The 18,386-nt window shown below is 48.9% G+C and overlaps 2 protein-coding genes across 18 annotated transcripts in view; one reads left to right on the top strand and one right to left on the bottom strand.

Annotated features, from left to right (window-relative positions):
- The first annotated feature begins 5,210 nt into the window (after positions 1-5,210).
- Positions 5,211-11,813, top strand: ZNHIT3 (zinc finger HIT-type containing 3). 3 transcript variants are annotated; one of them, XM_065036768.1, is made up of 5 exons: positions 9,371-9,530; positions 9,721-9,752; positions 9,819-9,905; positions 9,974-10,054; positions 11,229-11,417. In XM_065036768.1, the coding sequence occupies exons 1-5, from the start codon at positions 9,451-9,453 to the stop codon at positions 11,351-11,353; spliced, it is 405 nt and encodes a 134-aa protein (XP_064892840.1). In that variant the 5' UTR covers positions 9,371-9,450; the 3' UTR covers positions 11,354-11,417. The 3 variants fall into 3 exon arrangements, 2 of the variants coding, with proteins under 2 accessions (XP_064892840.1, XP_064892839.1); XM_065036767.1 differs by having other exon boundaries at positions 9,390-9,530; positions 11,391-11,813; XR_010467331.1 differs by lacking the exon at positions 9,721-9,752 and having other exon boundaries at positions 5,211-9,530; positions 11,391-11,418.
- MYO19 (myosin XIX) overlaps positions 11,766-18,386 on the bottom strand; it is a 21,992-nt gene continuing 15,371 nt past the window's right edge. For 8 of the 15 annotated variants that reach the window (XM_065036736.1, XM_065036737.1, XM_065036734.1 and 5 more), the window contains 9 exons: positions 18,125-18,271; positions 17,538-17,645; positions 16,800-16,870; positions 16,304-16,413; positions 14,359-14,531; positions 13,736-13,865; positions 13,465-13,550; positions 12,797-13,111; positions 11,766-12,611 (listed from right to left, as the gene is read on the bottom strand). In XM_065036736.1, coding sequence (XP_064892808.1) covers positions 12,483-12,611; positions 12,797-13,111; positions 13,465-13,550; positions 13,736-13,865; positions 14,359-14,531; positions 16,304-16,413; positions 16,800-16,870; positions 17,538-17,645; positions 18,125-18,271 — 1,269 coding nt within the window. In that variant the 3' untranslated portion in view covers positions 11,766-12,482. Of the gene's footprint in view, positions 12,612-12,796; positions 13,112-13,464; positions 13,551-13,735; positions 13,866-14,358; positions 14,532-15,502; positions 15,703-15,794; positions 15,914-16,303; positions 16,414-16,799; positions 16,871-17,537; positions 17,646-18,124; positions 18,272-18,386 lie in introns of those variants that run through there. The other 7 variants (XM_065036740.1, XM_065036739.1, XM_065036743.1 and 4 more) reach the window with 4 other exon arrangements.

Raw genomic sequence — 18,386 nt, 5'->3', positions numbered from 1 at the left:
TGACTCTAGTACTATAGTACAATATATACAGATTTTTTTTCGTCCCCTTTTGCTTTCCTATCTGAATGCTTTAATTGCATGTGTCTGATTCAGTGGCACTTCAGGCTTTATGTTCAACAAACAAAGGTGTGTAAAGAGAAGTGGCACTACTACTTTTTGGCCTATTGTAGACAAATTTTCATCTTTTCATTTGAGGTTGGATTTTGAAACAGCTGAGGAAAACAAAAGAGGTGTTGGGGGGGCTGCAACTTCTTCCTCCCCTTCCCCAAGTCCTCCCTGTCCGTGGGCATTGCTTCCTGTCCATGGGGATTCCTCCCTGTCCGTGGGGATTGCTCCCTGTCCATGGGGATTGCTCCCTGTCCATGGGGATTCCTCCCTGTCCATGGGGATGCTGCCACACGCGGGGCTCGGTGCAAGGAGAGCGGGATGCTTGACCCGGGGCTCCTCGTGAAGGGGTGGCCAAAACCAAGCGGTGCTGTGCTGTCAGCATTGAGCCAGCCCAGTCATCAGCAAGGGCTGAATTGAAAAGAAGAGAACCAAGAAAGCGCTTCTTGCCTTTACCGGTTGAGGAGCATGGCCATTCTGCTCTTGTAGTAGGGTCACACAGGATCGGGACCTGTAGTAACAATGGGAAATCTGACAGCTGACTTATGAGGAGGGCTTTTATTCATAAAAAGGATGGCTATAAATAACATTCCAACAATGAAGGTTTGCTGGGTAGTGTTTTTCCATCCTGGATTAGGTAGATTAAAGCATGAACAGACGATGATTTGCCTAGCACATGGTGCTAAGATAAACAGTTGCTGCAGTGACAAGAACAATGAGGGAATTTGTTGCATTTTTGCACTTCCTAGTCTGGCGGTCTCGGTGGAGCAATCTAAGCAAGGTGCATGCAGAGCACGTAGAGAGAAATGAGGGCGTGAACGTGGCGGCGTGGGGTGGTGTCGTGTCAGCCTTCAAGGGCATCTACAAGATATTTTACTCTTGGGCTTATTTTTTCTTCTCTGGGAAAGGTCTGCAGTGGGGCAGCTGAACCAAAGCTGAATTCTTTTTGCTCTATTTGTGCTCTATATTTCTCTTGATTTCTCTGAAGAGCCTGCAAGAAACCCTCCGTTCAGGACTAGAAAAATCTGAGAGTTAGAAATTTTGATCTTGAGATTCAGGATTCACTCTTATTTTTTTGGTTTTCCTTTTGTCAACCTCCTAGCCTGCCAGTATTAAAGTGATAATAAACAGCACCACAGTCATGTTAACTTAGTTATTATTTGTGCAAGAGATTGAAGGCACACTCAAGGAAAGACATTTCCGCTCCTTAGAAAGTCTGTAATCTAAATAAACAGGGCAGACATCATGTGATCTCCACTTTTCTTGTCTAAAGAAACTTACCTGACAGGTGCTTGGTTATCAGTTCTCAATGACTTTGTACTCAGGAGTATTTTTGAAAGGAATTGCACTGAAGGAGGATTTTACATAATGGCCTTTGGACATTGAACCGAAATACATATGAGGATATTGGTTGGAGAATCTGAGACAAAGTTATGCAGAGAGTGTATGGCAGATCACTGAACTCACGCCTAGTTTCTTTTGGCACAATGATGGCAGTCACGCGTGTAGCTCCAGGATAGGTAAGAACAGGAGGAAATATCAAAAACAGTGAAACTGCATTTAATTTGTTGCCTTGAGAGCCACAGCAGCAAAGATTCTGGAGGTTTCCCCCCAGCCCGGTTTCTGAAATGCGTGAGATCAGACACCACCCCGCTGCTACCAAAAGGGCTTCACGGGAAGTTCGGCGGGGCTGACGTGACGGCTGATGAAGCTCACATGTGTCTGAGCCAAATGATCCTACCAGGTGCTGCCGGAGGACGGCCCAGGCTGTTCCCAGCCCTCACCGAGCGGCTGCAGAGCCCCGTGTCCCCGCAGCGCAGGCGGGACGGGAGGAGAGCGGGTCCGGTGCCGTGGCAGCCCAGGTCACGGTGCGACACGGCTCTTTGTGCCGGGAGCCTGAGCTGTTGGTCTTAGAAGGAAGATCTAAGGATTGTGAGACCAAATCCTGTTTGCGGACGAGCTGACCTGGGAGGAATCGTCCCTGCAGTGGGAGAGGGAAGCACTTCCAAGAGACTTGAAACTCAGATTGATTTCTTGATTAGTGACTGGGTGATTGGGAAACCTTCCCTTCAGAGTGAGAGAACACACCAAGGGATCTTCCTTTAGTTGTGTATTGTAATTTTCTTCGTTAGAATTCCCTCACCACTGAGCAGGAAATCTGGAATTTCATGAGCAGTAGCTTTTGGTGAATCAAACATTAAGTCTTAATCTTCCATGTGAAAATGTGGTTTGGCTGTGAGTCTCCCTGAGTCTGCTCTGTTGGGAACGTTCTTCTAATACAAGGTCATTTCCATGAAACAGTCAGAAGCATTTGCAATAGCTTTTTATTTGGCCTTCTGCTCTCCTGGCTGGTTAGTTTGCTTCTTTTGAAGCACACACATTTCTTACCACTGCTGTAGTTGCTTAGTTCAGAAAGAAGATGCCCTTTATGTGAACTGTTTCATATCTAAAGGGATAACATGCTTTCTGGCTTCCTTACATACGAATTATCGGTGAAAGGCTTTGTTTAGCATACAACCTTGGTTTCAAGGATTTCTCAATGTTTGTCTCCCATTAGACAGCATAATACAAGCTCCTGAAAGGTGAAACAACAGTTCCGGTATCTCAAATAAATGTTCAGGTTGTGCGTAGACGGGAGAGGGTCTGGTTTGTGGGGGTTTTCTTGCAACAAGCTGTCCTCGCCATTGTTTTGTGGCTTGTAGCTGGTGTAACATTGGACAGCACTCAGAGATATTCAAGCCTGACGATTGTCTATGCTTTATTTTCCCGGGGAGGTGTGTGAAAGCAGAGCTGGGACATCAGATAGAACCTGTGAGGCCAAAATTCCTCAAGGAGAGGGGACGGAGGAGGAGCGGGGAGCTTTCTGGTTTGAAAACATGTCAGAAAAAATCTTGGAAGGAGATCATAGGTCCCATTTGTGTCTTCCTCTCCAAAGAGGAAGACTTTAATCTGCATAAATTAAAACATAAACTGGGTAAATAGACTCCTTATTTGTATTACTCACTTTCCTGAATGTTCCTTACTTGCAGGCCTCATGATGCCTGTTGAAAGACCGAGCAGACGGATATTCTTGTCTCAAGGCTTTGCTGAAGGTCATGGCAAGCAGGAATTAGTCTCCCCAATGCGCAGTCAGCCTGCATGTCGCTTGGGATGTTTTGGCTCGGGTTGTGTGCTGTCCGCCGCTTGGTAAGGTGCAGAATTGGTGCTTTTTCCCTGTAGTTTCAAGTATAGCTCAAGATTATTATCACCATAAGGGACACAGAGAATTGCTGTTGAATGACACTAAGGCAAAAGTGTATGTTGTCCAAGGGTTACTGCACAGAATTAAGACTTTCAGCTCCTGGACTTGATTTCCTGTTTTGAAATCAGGTTTGGCGCTCGCAGCTGGAGCTGTTGTTCACTGCCGAGTGCTGGGGACAGCTGTGCGCGTCCGAGAGCTGCGGGTTACGGGCGCTTTGCGTGAAGCTGGATTTTCCACAACAGCCACTTGAAATGAATGGTCATTAAAAATCCAGCCTGAAGCTTCCCATGTGTCTTTCTCAGTCTCTTCAATATGTTCAATGATTATTGTCTTCTCCACAGGCATAACTGTCAGAGAATTATTATTGAATGTTGAGATCCTGTACTACATAATGTCATTACTTACTGACAAATATAAAAACGATAGCAATTTGGACATTCAGATAAAGAAACATAAAAACAATTATAGAACTACAAAGTGTTGTAGAAGGTGAAATGTAGACAAATCTTGATCGGAGGGTTGCCCATAGCAAGGGACAGCTGGTGTTCAGAGTGTTAGCCTGAGATATAGACTAGGTTCAGTTTGCTCCGTACTGAACTTCTGCATGACCTTAAGCAAATCATTTGATTGCTCTCGTCCCACTCATAAAAATGTAGATAACACACTTTCCTTGTGGGTGTGTTGTGAGCGTAAATACAAGGAAGATTGTGAAGTTCCCAGAACATGGGAGGATGAGAATATCCTTGAATCAAGATTGGTTTATGCAGTAGCCTTCTGTTCCACACACTGTTTTCAATTCAAACTAAATTTCATCTGGTTTTGAGAGCTCAGTCTTCATTGCTGAGGGCTGGAATATACAAATCAGTTTTCTGTGTGTTGAAGCACACTGAAAAAGCAGTTTCCGCAATAATATTGTCTCCTTTAAAGCAGTAACGCTATGTGAATTTGTATGCAATTATATTAGGGAAATAATATTACAGAGCTTTTGTGAAGAGCTATTTGTACTGCTTGATATTATTCTAAATTCCATTGTGATCTCATGTCATTTCGTTTTCGTGCTGAACACCAAATTTTCAAATTAGAGAAATTTCAAGTAGCATTTTTGGGAATATCGAGGGCACTTTGGGGTCCGAGTTCAAGGATATGCTCTTCCTAGTAAGTAGGATATTTTTGCAGATGCTTCCATCGTTCTTCACAGCCCCCGGCCCCTTCTTGAGCTCACAGAGCCCTGGGAACCACAACCAGAGGGGATGAGGAGCGCGTGGCCGGTCTGGTGTCCCCTGCCGTCCCCAAGCGACGTCGGCCTGGGTGGACGTCACCTGCTGACACTGTCACCGTTGGTGAAAGGACTTTGCTGACTCGCGGTGCTGGCGCTGACAAGGTGACAGAAATAGCAGAATCCTTGTTCAGCAGCAACCACACACCAAAGATGTGGTTGACAAGTCTGTATGAGGCTCCTTATAGGATGCACAAAGAACGGTTTATCTGTGACACTTTGAGAAGGATATTTTATAGGATGTTACTACATCAGCAGACTTGATTAATCAGTTTTCACCCATCAGTTCTCTATTATCATTCTTTGCACTTCCCTGTGACCATCTGAAACTTCAACAGAAAAAAGAAGCCACAGAATTTTCCTTTTTAAGCCAAATATTTTAGCACAAATTTCTTACATTGTAAATTCTGGCAGAGCTATCATATAGTTCACAGATTTACAGTTTTAGAGCTGGAATTGCTGCTATAAAGATCAGATGTCAGGACTGAATGTGGAAAGCCCATAAACTTAGCTGAGCTGCTGTTGCGATATCATGCCATAAATTTGTTACTAATGCAAATTAATCCTTTCTTAGGGTAATGGTAAAAACCCAACCAACCAAACCTCAGAAGACATTTGTAAGTAGCATGGCTTCACCTGGGCTATTTTGCTAAAGCAAAGCTTGCAATAACTCGGCTCAGTTGCAGATGCCAGGGAGCAGCCAGAGCAGCCGCAGATTTATCCTTGTACGTGGGCATTTTGAATCAAACGCGGGTGACCCGCACTCAGCCTTAGCAACCAAAAGCAGCCAATTCTGCGTCGGATAAACACCCCTGGTGCTGTTGATGCTGATGTACGAGGTGCCGCCCACCCGAGCCGCTTTGCTGTTGCAGCCCCCGCGTTCCCCGCCGCCTCCTGCGTTGTCTGTTCCATTGGTGCCCTCTGCTGTCCGCTGCGTCCAGCGCTCGATTTCCACCGGGCCTCACGGATTTTAAACCCGGTTCTGAAAATCTTTTGCTTTTGAAAATATGCAGAAAGAAATGATATCATTACGCATTGGTTTATTAACGTACAAGTTACACCCTGACGTTAAACAAGGAAACACAGAATATCCCAGAACAAAGGTATGGACATCCATGTCTCTCATTTTCTGACTATGTTCTCATCCGACAATTAAGGTGGAAAAATGGCATTTTCAGGGCTGCTTAGGCATCTTAAGTCTCCAAAACAATTAATCCACTAAAGATTTGAGCCATTCTCCCGCATTTCCTTGTTTGAAAATAGTTAATTCAACAACTCTTTCAATATGTTTTTTTTTTAGCTTATAAAGAATCAGTCCATCTGGTTTTACACAAGGGAAAGAAAGGCCAGACAGTTTCAGGTGTATTCTGACAGCTTCTGAGTTCTCCAGTACTGAGTGCAGGGATACTTCTGTGGGCCCAAGCACAAGAGCGTCTGTGGACACAGAGCCCCCGACCTCGCTGGATTCCCCTTGGAGCGCTGCAGTTCATCGTACGGTTGTGCTGACGGGTTTGGGGTTTGTTCTGTGGATGTGACCTAACTGCTCTTAGAAAAACCACCACTGCTGGCCACATGGGTTTCTGATTGTGAGCAAGAGACAGTGAGCAACCGGATTTGTCTCTTGCTCAACCTCGAGCACTGTAGAAGTTTTGTAGTGTCAGTGGGGTTGATCCGAAATCAGGACTCACATCCCTCACTGACCTGCAGTCCAGGGTTGGGACACAACAGTGATGTTCTTCTCCCCCCCTCCAAAACAAAAATATGACTGCTCTCCATTGTCCAACTCTAATCCTTCGTCTAACTGATCTGTTTGTGAATTAAAGCTGAATTCACGCTAATTCCAATTTTAGAATATGCTCAAAGACTCTTGACCCACTGGTGTGATCACACAGCTCCACAAGAACCGGCCAGATTTTGTTTTTGATAAAGGTTGCTGTGAGCAGATCATCTGTACAGCGGTAAATATGTTCTCCACTTTTGGCTATCCTAGCAACTTGAAGCTAATTGGCTGTGCTCTGACTTGGTAACCCAAATATTTAAAACCAGGAGTGGTTAAAGTTTAATCCAGTGTCATGAGCGCAATAGAAGCTGTGTGTCAGGATTCATTCGTCACCTGGAGAAGGTGGCGGTACCACTGGTGTCGTGTGGTCTCCCGTGGAACACGGGATGTGTGAGCCAGACCTCGTTTGGGGTCGAAAGTAAGATTTTTGCACCATGAACAGCTACCCAAACTGCTCCACTAACTACACTAGAATCTGGAGTCACCATTTAGTGCTCGCGCTGGGCATCCCTCAGCTGACCATGAACATAGCATCTGTGATCTTCAACTGCACGGTCATCGTCACCAGAATGGTGACAAAGGATCTGCACAAGCCCATCTCCATACTCTTCTGCAATCTGGCTTTTTCTGATCTCTTCACCAGCTTTTCCGGCTTTTGGATTTCAGTACTTTTCATCACCAACCCTGACATTACAATCTTTGGATCCAAGGATACGCTTGCACCTTATGCCTTGCACACTACATCTATTTTATCCACCATCTATAACTTGGTAAGCATTGGAATTGAGCGCTACCTGGCTGTGGCTGAAAGCATGAGGACAAGGCTCAGGGTTTCTCGAAACCATTCCATAGCTGCGGTTTTAATTAACTGGGTCCTTGCTTTCTTTTTTGGCTGCTTGCCGTTGATGGGCTGGAACTGCTTACATGCAGAAAAGAATATCTCTGTCCTCTACAGTCCCTTTTGCGTCAACTACCTCATCTTCATGATCATTCCCCATATTGTGGTGGCGTTTGTTATACCTCTGTTCACTTACCTTGGAATCATTATCATCCTGAGGAAAAGAAAACTGCGCATGAAAGCGTGTGGACAAGCTACGGGCACCTACAAATCGGCTGAAATCCAGGTTGCCAGGACAAGTATTTTCATTTGGCTCCTGGGGCTGATCTCCTACGCTCCTTTTGTCGCAGGCGTCATATTCGATGCAACCAACCACCAGTGCCACACCGATCTCTACCCGGGCATCTACATCTTCCGAAACTGCACGGCGATGCTGATAACCACAAACTGCTTGGGAAACCCCGTCATATACACCCTGAAAGCCAAACCCCCGGCGGCTGCGCTCAAGGCTCTGAAATGTCTGTCCCTGAGCCGAGCTCGAGCCTGCGCCATCGAGCACACGTAGCGGGGACCGGTGTGCTCAGAGCATCCCGGCCAGGGGACGGCTCCGGGGCACGGAAACAGCGCCGGGACTGAGCACTGGAGCTCTGTGCCTTCTCTCTGCATCTTTCCGTGTCTCTGGCAGTGGTGCTGAGCGCCGGTGTTTTGCAGCTTTCCTCGGTGGAGCTGCTTCACTCACAGATAACAATATCTCCGTTAGCCGTAGAATCGTGTTTGCTTTCTGTCTGAAAACAGTCTGCGGTTGCGCTCGCTTTGCCGCTGCGATTTGCCCCATTTTTGTGTTATTTGTGTGGTTTGGGGGACAGCTACGCGGCTAGAAAATTTTCAGTGGTGTGGGGGAAACGTAATTCTGCTTTCTCATTTACAGCCAGTCAAATTGTATCTTTAAATACTTGATGAATGTGTTTATCAATGGGGCACTCAGCACTGTTTCGCTGTTGTAATTGTGAATGCAGTATGCAGCTGGATAACGCTTTTTGTGAGACGGCTGTGACTACGCTTTTCATATTTCTGCTTATAAATAGAGGCACATTTGAGTCCATGGATTTTGAAATTTGCGTTGATTTAGAAGAAACCCCAGTAAAAATTAATGTTTATTCTTATTAACAAGGGGAAATTATCTAGAAGAATCCCAATACTTAAATTTCTTCTCTTTCCTCTTGCACAGTTACCAATGTAGAAGCCTTGATGGAATAGATCCTGGTGACATCAGCTTGTGTTTGGGGTTTGCAGTGTGTTCGACTGTTGCTCAGTGGTCTGACACGGGTGTGATAAACCACATTGTGATGGTGTTCTCACAGTCGTGAAACAGACACACACACAGTCCAACCAACATCGGCCCTTCCAGGACAAGTCGCGATTTTCAGGGATTTATTTATGGTTTGTTTTCTTTGTTCTGATTTTTTCAGCGTTTCAAAAGCCTCGAGTGAACTAAGAACAAAGTCCCGTTAGTCTGTTTGTGAGCAGGTATGAGAAAAGAGCCCGTTTGTGTTAGAAATGGGTTCACTGTCTAATGTTACGTTAACAAATCCGCTACTGAGCGGTTTATGTTCTTTGCCACCAAACCCCTCTGTGCCACTTTACCCTGCAGAGCTGTGGGAGAACTTTCGTCTCAGTTTTAATTCAGGCATTTAGGAAAATGGATGGCACTAAATGACACATAATTAGAATGAATTATTTGAATGGATAATGTAATTCGGGCAAGACAATTGGGGCTCTTTTATACCAAATGCCCCGTCTGTGTTTTCCGGTAACTCGGCCACCAACAACCTCAGGACACCGCACATGTAATGACAGGAGACTCAACCCAAACTTCCCGCGGGCAGGTGGTGAAGATCAGCCTGGAGCTGGCTGTATGGTGTGATATTTATTAGGTATTTATTTAGGTGATATTTATTATTATTCACCTCCGGATTTACATGGGCGAGGTGGTTGTAGTGACCGGAATATTTAACATATCACTGTCTATTGCAGTGGTTGTTAATTCGAAAGTAGGGTGAGAGCTGGAAAACAGCCGGAACCTCCCCCTGCATTACATGGATATTGAATAACCGCTGGGCTCGGCCCGCCCGCCGCTCGGCGGTTGACTCGCCAGCCTGGGTGGAGGCGCTCGGCGCTCCGCTGGCCGCGAGTGACGTGAAGCGAGCGCCATGAGGGCACCGCGGCCGTGCGGAGTGTGCGGGGCGGCCGGGGCGGCCCCGTACCGGTGTCCGCGCTGCGCCGCGGCCTAGTGAGCGCGGCCGGGCCGGGGCGGCGGGGGGGGGCTGCGGGGAGCGGCGGGGTGGGGGGCGGCGGCCGGTCGGTGCGGGGTACGGCGGCTCGGTGAGGGGGGTGGCGGCTCGGTGAGGGGGGTGGCGGCCGGTCGGTGCGGAGCCGGCCCCCTCCCGCCCCGGCGGCTCTAACGGGCGGTGTCCCCGCAGCTGCTCCGTGCCGTGCTGCAGGACGCACAAGGGTGAGTGCCGGGGGGGCCGGGCGGGCCGCAGCGCCCCGCCGCGCTGCTAACGCCGTGTCCCCGCAGAGCGATGCGCGCCGGAGCCGCGGCCGGAGCCGGAGCCGGAGCCGGAGCGGGCGGGCGGGCCGGGCGGCCCCGTTGAGCAGCGGGCAGGTAGGTGGGCCGGGCGGGGCGGGTGCGGGGCGGCCCGGGCCCCTTGCAGCTCCGTGTGCTCCCCGCAGGCGGCCCCTGGTCGGTGGACGACATCCTGACGGACGGGGACGAGCAGGACCGCGTCCCGCTGCACCGGCTGCGGCGGCTCGGTAAGGGGGACGGGGCAGCGGCGGCTGCGGGCGCTGGGGCTGGGGTCAAGGGCGCTGGGGCTGGGGTCAAGGGCGCTGGGGCTGGGATCAAGGGCGCTGGGGCTGGGATCAAGGGCGCTGGGGCTGGGATCAAGGGCGCTGGGGCTGGGGTCAAGGGCGCTGGGGCTGGGGTCAAGGGCGCTGGGGCTGGGGTCAAGGGCGCTGGGATCAAGGGCGGTGGGGCTGGGGTCAAGGGCGCTGGGGCTGGGGTCAAGGGCGCTGGGGCTGGGGTCAAGGGCGCTGGGGCTGGGGTCAAGGGCGCTGGGGCTGGGGTCAAGGGCGCTGGGGCTGGGGTCAAGGGCGCTGGGGCTGGGGTCAAGGGCGCTGGGGCTGGGGTCAAGGGCGCTGGGGCTGGGATCAAGGGCGCTGGGGCTGGGGTCAAGGGCGCTGGGGCTGGGGTCAAGGGCGCTGGGGCTGGGGTCAAGGGCGCTGGGGCTGGGGTCAAGGGCGCTGGGGCTGGGGTCAAGGGCGCTGGGGCTGGGGTCAAGGGCGCTGGGATCAAGGGCGGTGGGGCTGGGGTCAAGGGCGCTGGGGCTGGGGTCAAGGGCGCTGGGGCTGGGGTCAAGGGCGCTGGGGCTGGGGTCAAGGGCGCTGGGGCTGGGGTCAAGGGCGCTGGGATCAAGGGCGCTGGGGCTGGGATCAAGGGCACTGGGATCAAGGGCGCTGGGGCTGGGGTCAAGGGCGCTGGGGCTGGGATCAAGGGCGCTGGGGCTGGGATCAAGGGCGCTGGGGCTGGGGTCAAGGGCGCTGGGGCTGGGGTCAAGGGCGCTGGGGCTGGGATCAAGGGCGCTGGGGCTGGGGTCAAGGGCGCTGGGGCTGGGATCAAGGGCGCTGGGGCTGGGGTCAAGGGCGCTGGGGCTGGGGTCAAGGGCGCTGGGGCTGGGGTCAAGGGCGCTGGGATCAAGGGCGCTGGGGCTGGGGTCAAGGGCGCTGGGGCTGGGATCAAGGGCGCTGGGGCTGGGGTCAAGGGCGCTGGGGTCAAGGGCGCTGGGGCTGGGATCAAGGGCGCTGGGGCTGGGGTCAAGGGCGCTGGGGTCAAGGGCGCTGGGGCTGGGGTCAAGGGCGCTGGGGTCAAGGGCGCTGGGGCTGGCTGCACAACAGGCAGACACACAATGCCCTTTAATTCTCCATGGAGCCGCGCAGTCCATCCCAGTCCTCACCGCAGGCCCTCACAGATTTAAGTATCATATACCCGGTCCTTCACTGTCTTTCTTTGAAAGTTCACATGGAAAACAAGGGTGTTCTCAACTGCATTTGTAATGGAGGTTACTACTATTTATCTTTTCTTTAAAAAAAGCGGAATCGGAAGAACTGAGAGCCTTGCTTCTGAATCCACATCTCAGGCAGCTACTACAGACACTCGATCAAGCAAAAGATAAAAGCTCCCTCATGAAGAAGTACATGCAGGAGCCGTTGTTCGTGGAGTTTGCAGACTGCTGTCTGGGCATTGTCGAACCCCCGGAGAAGGAGAACGTGCTTCCTGAGTGAGATACTTCGGGAACTCTTTTTCTCCCTCTGACAGAAGAGATTTGGCAGCACATGGATCTCAGTGCTCTCATTTTCAATTTAGAGTTGATTCACAGTGACATAGTGTTGGAGAAGAGGAATTCAACTTGATGTTCTGTGGACTTTCTGTTTGTGCAGAAATACTGTCAGACATGGGAAATGCTGCTTTCCAATAACAATATTAAATCTATTTGCATTTATTTTAATCCACAAACTAATTTGATATGTTTTCATTAACTAAACTTCGTTGCAGATGCTCAGACACCTTTACCAGGTATTTAATGATACACAGGAGAGCTGAACATTTTCAAGACCCATGCGAGCAACAGGGATGGGAACCGTGGCAGAGGTGACACTGTTGACTCGGCAGCGTTAGAAACGCGCGGCAGTGGTGAGCGTACCCGTGCTTTGGTCCTATAGATAAAGAGTCCAGTTTTGCTTTTCCCTGAGACATCTGCCTGTGCTGTTAGGCCTGGCTGCTGCTCCTTCCTTGGCCGCAGTCAGAAGCGCTGTGACACCACTGACTGGTGGTACCTCCAGCGAGAACCCAGCACGCACCAGAACCAGTTGCCTTATTTGCTCTCCCGTTACCAGCCTCTTCCTTCTCCCAGGTAGTGCCAGAAATGTTCAGTTCAAGTATATATTGCTTAAAGCACTTGATTATGTTAAGTGTTTTCCTAGTACTGGTATTTCCTCTAAAACGCATGTGCGTGTGAGTGGAGGAACGTCCCCCCTCATGCATTTTAAATTTGAAATATATTATACCTACAATGCATCAATAGAGAAAGCTCTGAGGTAGCAGCAGATACGGACGTTGAGTAATTTGAAAGCAGCAGCTTGCAGACGGTCCTTCCCTGAAGGAAAAAGTACAGCCGGCCACAACCTACGTTGGCAGGAGGTTTTTTCTGTCCAGCAAAATCTGGTTAAAGCCGGTGATGGAGTAGGCGGCCGTGTGCGGGCTGACGTCTGCGTAGTGCAGGGGAGACTTCTTACAGTGGAACTTAATAGAGCCCTGGAAGGAAAAGAGGTGGAGAGGTCAGGTGATGGTTTTGCCACATTTGGAGCTAATTTTGCTATTCAAACTCAAGTAGTGTCAGCCTTGCACATCTAAGTGGGAATGGAGAGCAGAGCAGAGCTCAGGTTCCTCAACTCAGGGCAGCTGAGTTGCTGCCGACCGGGGCGCGGGGGGTTTGGTACCTGCGGGAGGGCTCTGACGGAGGTGATGCCGCAGCCCAGGAAGCAGCTTTCCACCCTGCAGCAGTCGCTCTCGCGCAGCACCCGGAGGCTCGTCAGCAGTGACAGGGACAGGTCCCTCCGCAGCCCCGGAACGGTCACGGGGGCAGCAGCCAGGACGAGGCCGAGCGGCCAGAACTGAGTCACCGTGGGCAGCGGCCAAGGCGTCTCCCAGGAGCAAGGTGGTTTGGCTGAGGCGACTGTAGCTCCGCGAACTGAGAAAAACGCCGTTTCTTCACCCTCGTCCAATTCTGCTGCTGCTAACGCAGCCATTTTTGCCTGATGAAGAGATGCAGAACAATATGCTGGGAAAAGATTCTCAAACATCTTGAACAAAATGTAAAACTGCAAAATTAAGAGTCTAAAAGAGAAGGCATCTTAAAGGAGACCCCCGCATCACCCTTTGGGACATCTTCCCATTTTGTGAAGGTAAGGAATGAGTTTATTCTGCAGTCTCTGCGCTGCCACCCTGTACAAGACTGGCATCCCTCCTCTGCTCTGCAGCTGGAGCAGTTTTTGGAGAACCGACAGCACTGGGTTTGTACAGTTACTTGACAGAGGTGGATTCTTTCTCCAACACGACAAAGCCTCAGTCACCCGATTTCAATGCTTTCCTGTACCAACATACTCACTTTCCATTTCCTCCAGCTGCGCTTAATGGCATCAGCAGCCCTGCGCATCCTTTGGAAGCGATTCTTGGCTAACCAGGAGCGAACAGCTGAAGATTTAATTAAAGAAATCTGAGTACAAAGGTTCTCCAAAGCTCTTGCACATACTAAGAGAGATGGCACTTAAGCTTTCTCCATGTACCATTAACATAACTGCTCCTGCCACCTTAAACATCCAGTGTAACTGGAAATGTTACTTGTTATATTATGTTCAGCAACGACCTTATCAAACTACCTGCTTGGATGACAGTTGCAGACCATCTCTCCTTGGCAAGTTTCTTCTGTTTAAATCTCCTCCAGCAACACTGAATGCAAAACGCTTTCTGATTTAGCACCTGGGCTCTTCTAGCTTCGAGTTGCTCCAGCTGCATTGGGGATACGAGACCGCACTTAATCCTCAGGGATGGAGCGCTGTTCACAACCCTCCCCCCTCCTGCAGTCCCTTGGTGCAGGACCGTGGCAGCTTTGTGTCCCACAAGTGCTGGATGGGACTTGAAGTGGAAGCGCTTCATTAATGCTTATCTGATAACATGTAAAATGAAAATGTAAGTATCCAAGGGCAAAAAGAGCGTTGTGGGGGGAAAAGTGGATACTCTCAAAGCAGCAGCTGGCTTAAACCATCTGCCTTTATGGGGGGTCTGTTAGGGCTGCACCCTCCAGTGTGTGATCTTTGTAAAAGTGCCTTTGTCTCTTTCATCTTTCACAAAGCAGCCACTCGGGCCTGTTGGAGTTAATACCAAAGTCTGGTCACGCTGGCATTAGCTCAAGTATTGCCTAAACCATTACGATAATTGGTGCCAGAATCCCCCTTACGCAATTACGTTCCAGAGCCGTTAGCCAAGGAAACAGCGCTCTTACCACGGAATTAGCCATAAACACTTTGGTTTTGCCGCAGTACACTGAAGTGTTCTCTGCTCTGTTCCGCGGTTGCTCAGCAGCGGTTTGTCCCGTAACAACATTCCGAAGGATCTCAAAAATGACAGAACGTGATGCTTCGGCATCACCCTCCAGTGGAGCCTCACCTGCAAAAACTGGGAAATCAGGACCAAGTAACTGTCTTTGCACTGAGATTTTCTGGGGAAGAGACGGCTCAGACATTACCAGATCGAGCTGTGCTTAAGGGAAAATGTGAGAGCACAGATTTTGCCGTGTGCTGGTAACTAGATAACCAGCCTGGTGTGTTTGGGTGCTGTCTCATTGCCACTGCTAAGCCTGTCCATAGGTGACAAACGTCATTTGGGGAGATCTAGACAATGACACAGACATACGGAGGGCTCGGCTGTTCCCACGTCCTCTAAAGCATCCTACATGGAAACATTAGAAAGCAAGAGCGATGCAATTAAGAACAGATTTTGAGCAGATTGGCCCTAAGAAAATCTGATGAAATATCCAAAACTCAAAGCTGTTGGGAAAGAGCAAAAAGCAAGGAATGAGACTCACAGCCTGAATGTACTGAAAGATGCAGGAATATAAAACCATTTCTGTGCAATTCTACAGCTTCCATAGTGCATTGGAAGCAGCTACAGGGACATGTACTACGCAGGAGTTTATTGCAGCAATAAGAGTTTATTAAAACCATTTCTGGGACGTAGGACACAGTTTTTTACATGCTGAGACAAAGAGGTTAGCCAGATTAATCTGTTTGGAAACAGGGGGAGACCAAATTCAGACCTGTCCTTGCCAGAGACTCTGCTGCTCAAGGCAACGCTGCATGAGTCGCTGCATGCCCAGTGCCGGAACTTGATGGGCTTTGAATCTTTCCATCCTGGATACTGTTTGTTTTTCTTCTATAAATATTGCTAAGGAGATGAGTGTTTTAAGGTACTGAAAACAAATATAAGCCATTCTTGCCTACAGGAAGACATCTGGTGACTACGATGGCGTTCTGGGACTGGGCTGATAAGGGAACCAAAGCTTATCCCTGTGTTTAGGAAATTGTTTGGCTTTGTTTGGGGCTTATTACCTGCTAAAGATAAAAAGGACTAGTAGCCTATTGCAATGAGGCACTTCAGCTAATGGGTTTATAACTGGGAAGATACGGTCTGTAAGTAATTGTCCAGCCTGTACTTTGTTACTTCATTCCATTTCCGCAAGGCGAATGGATTTCCAGCCATTTTACTAATCTGACATAGGCTGGTGCTTACTGGTCCTGCTTCCCACACCTGTTGCTGGACAGACCCACGGGGTGAAGATGGGATTAATCTGGGAAGAGAAAGGGGTTGCAGTAACTTCCAGTATTAAATGTAACCACCCGATGAGCTCCTTCATTCAGGGGTTCATACCAAAGATGTTACCTTGTAGACTGGATTGTGTGTTCTAAAGTCCATCCTCGCTCAGAAAAAAGAATCGCATGCAGAAGGTTGCAAAAGGCAGAAGAAGCAGCAGAATCCAGGTAAGCTAGAAAGTCAGTGTGCTGAGCCAGAAAACAAGGTGGGGAAAAAAGAAAGGAAGGAGAAGGAATATAAGCAAAAAGATAAGTGGTTTTCAAGTCTACTCAAGAACCAAATCTAAATCAAATTATAATCTATTGGGGGGAAGCCCAAACACCATTGTAACTTTAACTGTTCTACCCAAGAGGAACAAAGAAAATCAGCATTAAGATGAAAGATTTGCACTTTTAAAAAAAGCCTGCTGCAAGAATTGGGCAAATTAGAAACTCAAGTTGGTGATAGATTAGAAAAGTATTTTGAGAATAGTGGGGTCCCTAGTGCCGAATACAGTAATTGTATCTGGTCTATGTGATATCAAATCGGTGCAGTGATGATTTTACTTGACAGCAGGTGGATTATCTAAAGAAACATACCTTTGTTCTTGGCAGTGTGGTGGTTGCTTTTATCACACACTCTGTTTTTATTGGACGGATATGATTTTCTCAGTATTTCATAGCGCTCAGTGAAACTTTGGAAAGGGATCCTGTTGGACAAATGTACAGTTAATTCTAGGCAAGTGTCACTGACTACATGTGTAAACCTATCCTTTGTGGGGGGAAAAACTGCAGAATGGCTTCAAAAATCCAGCGCAGTGAGCTCTAAGAGCAGGGGTGTTTTAGAGACACCTCTGGACTTCGTTAGTATTTGGTATATTGTTAAGAATCTCATCGCCCTGAGTGCAAGGTGTGCTGCCCTGGTTTCTATACTGCTGCTGCACTTCTGGGCTCACACAACCAGCAGAGTTTCATCATCCAAGACACTGAAGAGCAGTCCAGATACGCAACAGGTATTTTTGTCTCCAAAAACATGAGAGAGGCACTCAAGATGTTGCTTACACTGGAAGATGTTGCTTAACAAGTTTGGACTTACCTAACGGGGAAGCCCGCTGCGCTGATGGTGATGGCTTCGACTATCCCACACGCCTGGAGCTGGCTGAGAACCTGAGGCACAAATGGAGATGGTTTAGGTACCCACTGTCCTGTTTGTGGAAGCCGTTGTGCTCGGGGGAGCTCGCCCGGTGCGCCCCACGCTGGGGAATGAACCGAGAGGGCAGAGAAGGGGATTGTGTGGCCACTGAGATGCTGCTTTGAGGAACACGCGGAGCAGGGTCAAGGCGGCACTGACAGAGGGACAGTCCTCGTGTGCCCTCTGCATCAGATGAGGTTCTTTAACTGCAGCTTTAGCACCTGCTGCTCTGCTCCCAGAGACACGCTAGTCCTAGACTAGACTGCAGGAGAAAGCAAAGTCTTATTGTGAGCATTCACCTGTGCGACTGCTGAGCACTCAGATCATCTTTATGTATTTTGAGGACTGGGATGGGATCACCCCAAATAACCCAGGAGTGCTCTGGTAAGAGAACTTCTCATACAGCAACAAGTAAGTTGCATCTGGAAGAGCTGCTGTGCTCACCAGCTCTATTTTGGACAAGCATCATCAGTGATTCTGAAAGGATGTTCATCTTGAAAGGAGCAAAAGCTATTTCAAGATGTGCTGGGAAAAGAGCTTTGCAAGTGACTAAAGATCGTAAGAGACCTAATGCAAAGCCCCATGTGATGTCTCCAGGAAGCTTCTCGTCAACTGAGTGAGGAAAAGCTTTTGGAAGGTTACCTCTTCTCTTTGAAAAGTCATTGCCTTGCAGCCAGCGTTAGGCTTGATGCATCGGATGTAATGCGGCGTGGTGCTGTTCACAAGCTGCATGAGGTGTTCCAGTGAACCCTGTAGAGAACAAACACAGGTTTAATTAGGGACTCCTCCGCCACAGGTAGATTAGTTCACCGGTGGTCATCTATAAAAACAATGAAGCCATTTTTTGCAAGGATGGCTTCACAGACTCAGTATTACTCGAGCTGTTCCATAAGGACAGCTTGAGCAAAAAACCCACTCTATGGATGCTTTTGTAAAACTGTTCATAGTAAATTGACAACATTTCCAAAATTATAGCAGGGCCACTAGTCAAAGGTAACCCCTCAAGAGGAACAGGTAGGAAGGAGCCTCACAAAGTCAGATGTCCAACTGTTAAAGGCAAAATTGGAGTGACTTACAACCAAAAACCCAGAGAATCTCAGGAATCTGGAGCTATTTCTGTTTTACAGCTGTTTAATTTTAATGACATTTAGTGATCTTGGTCCAACCCTACTGTTCTCTTGTCTAGTTATGAAGACAGCAGTAGAAAACAGAACTTGAATAGGATGTACCTTGAACTTTGACACCACTGTCACAACAGCTGCTCTGTTCTGGGTTTTGATGTTATTTTGGTTCCCTTCTGCCACAGGAAATAATTTTTGAAGCAAAGGGTCCTTAGAATTCTGCAAAACGTTGACCAGCTCTGGTGGAATGGGGTCCTGCCAACACAAACGTGACTCATCAGTATTTGAACTTAGGCAGAAACCTGCCAGCTTTGAAATGACTAGAAATTCCACAAATAGAGATGGAATAGTATTTCTGATGCAAACTTTG

This window comes from Columba livia, chromosome 20 (assembly GCF_036013475.1).
Source record: "Columba livia isolate bColLiv1 breed racing homer chromosome 20, bColLiv1.pat.W.v2, whole genome shotgun sequence".
In the NCBI taxonomy this organism is placed as follows: Eukaryota; Metazoa; Chordata; class Aves; order Columbiformes; family Columbidae; genus Columba; species Columba livia.
This window is presented reverse-complemented; position numbering and strand designations above follow the sequence as displayed.

Excerpts from the sequence above, each read along its gene's own strand:
- ZNHIT3 (XM_065036767.1), top strand. The coding sequence starts at position 9,451 with ATGAGGGCACCGCGGCCGTGCGGAGTGTGCGGGGCGGCCGGGGCGGCC. Across the intron at positions 9,906-9,973 it reads CCCCGTTGAGCAGCGGGCAG|GCGGCCCCTGGTCGGTGGAC; the intron begins GTAGGTGGGCCG and ends TGCTCCCCGCAG. Across the intron at positions 10,055-11,390 it reads GCACCGGCTGCGGCGGCTCG|CGGAATCGGAAGAACTGAGA; the intron begins GTAAGGGGGACG and ends CTTTAAAAAAAG.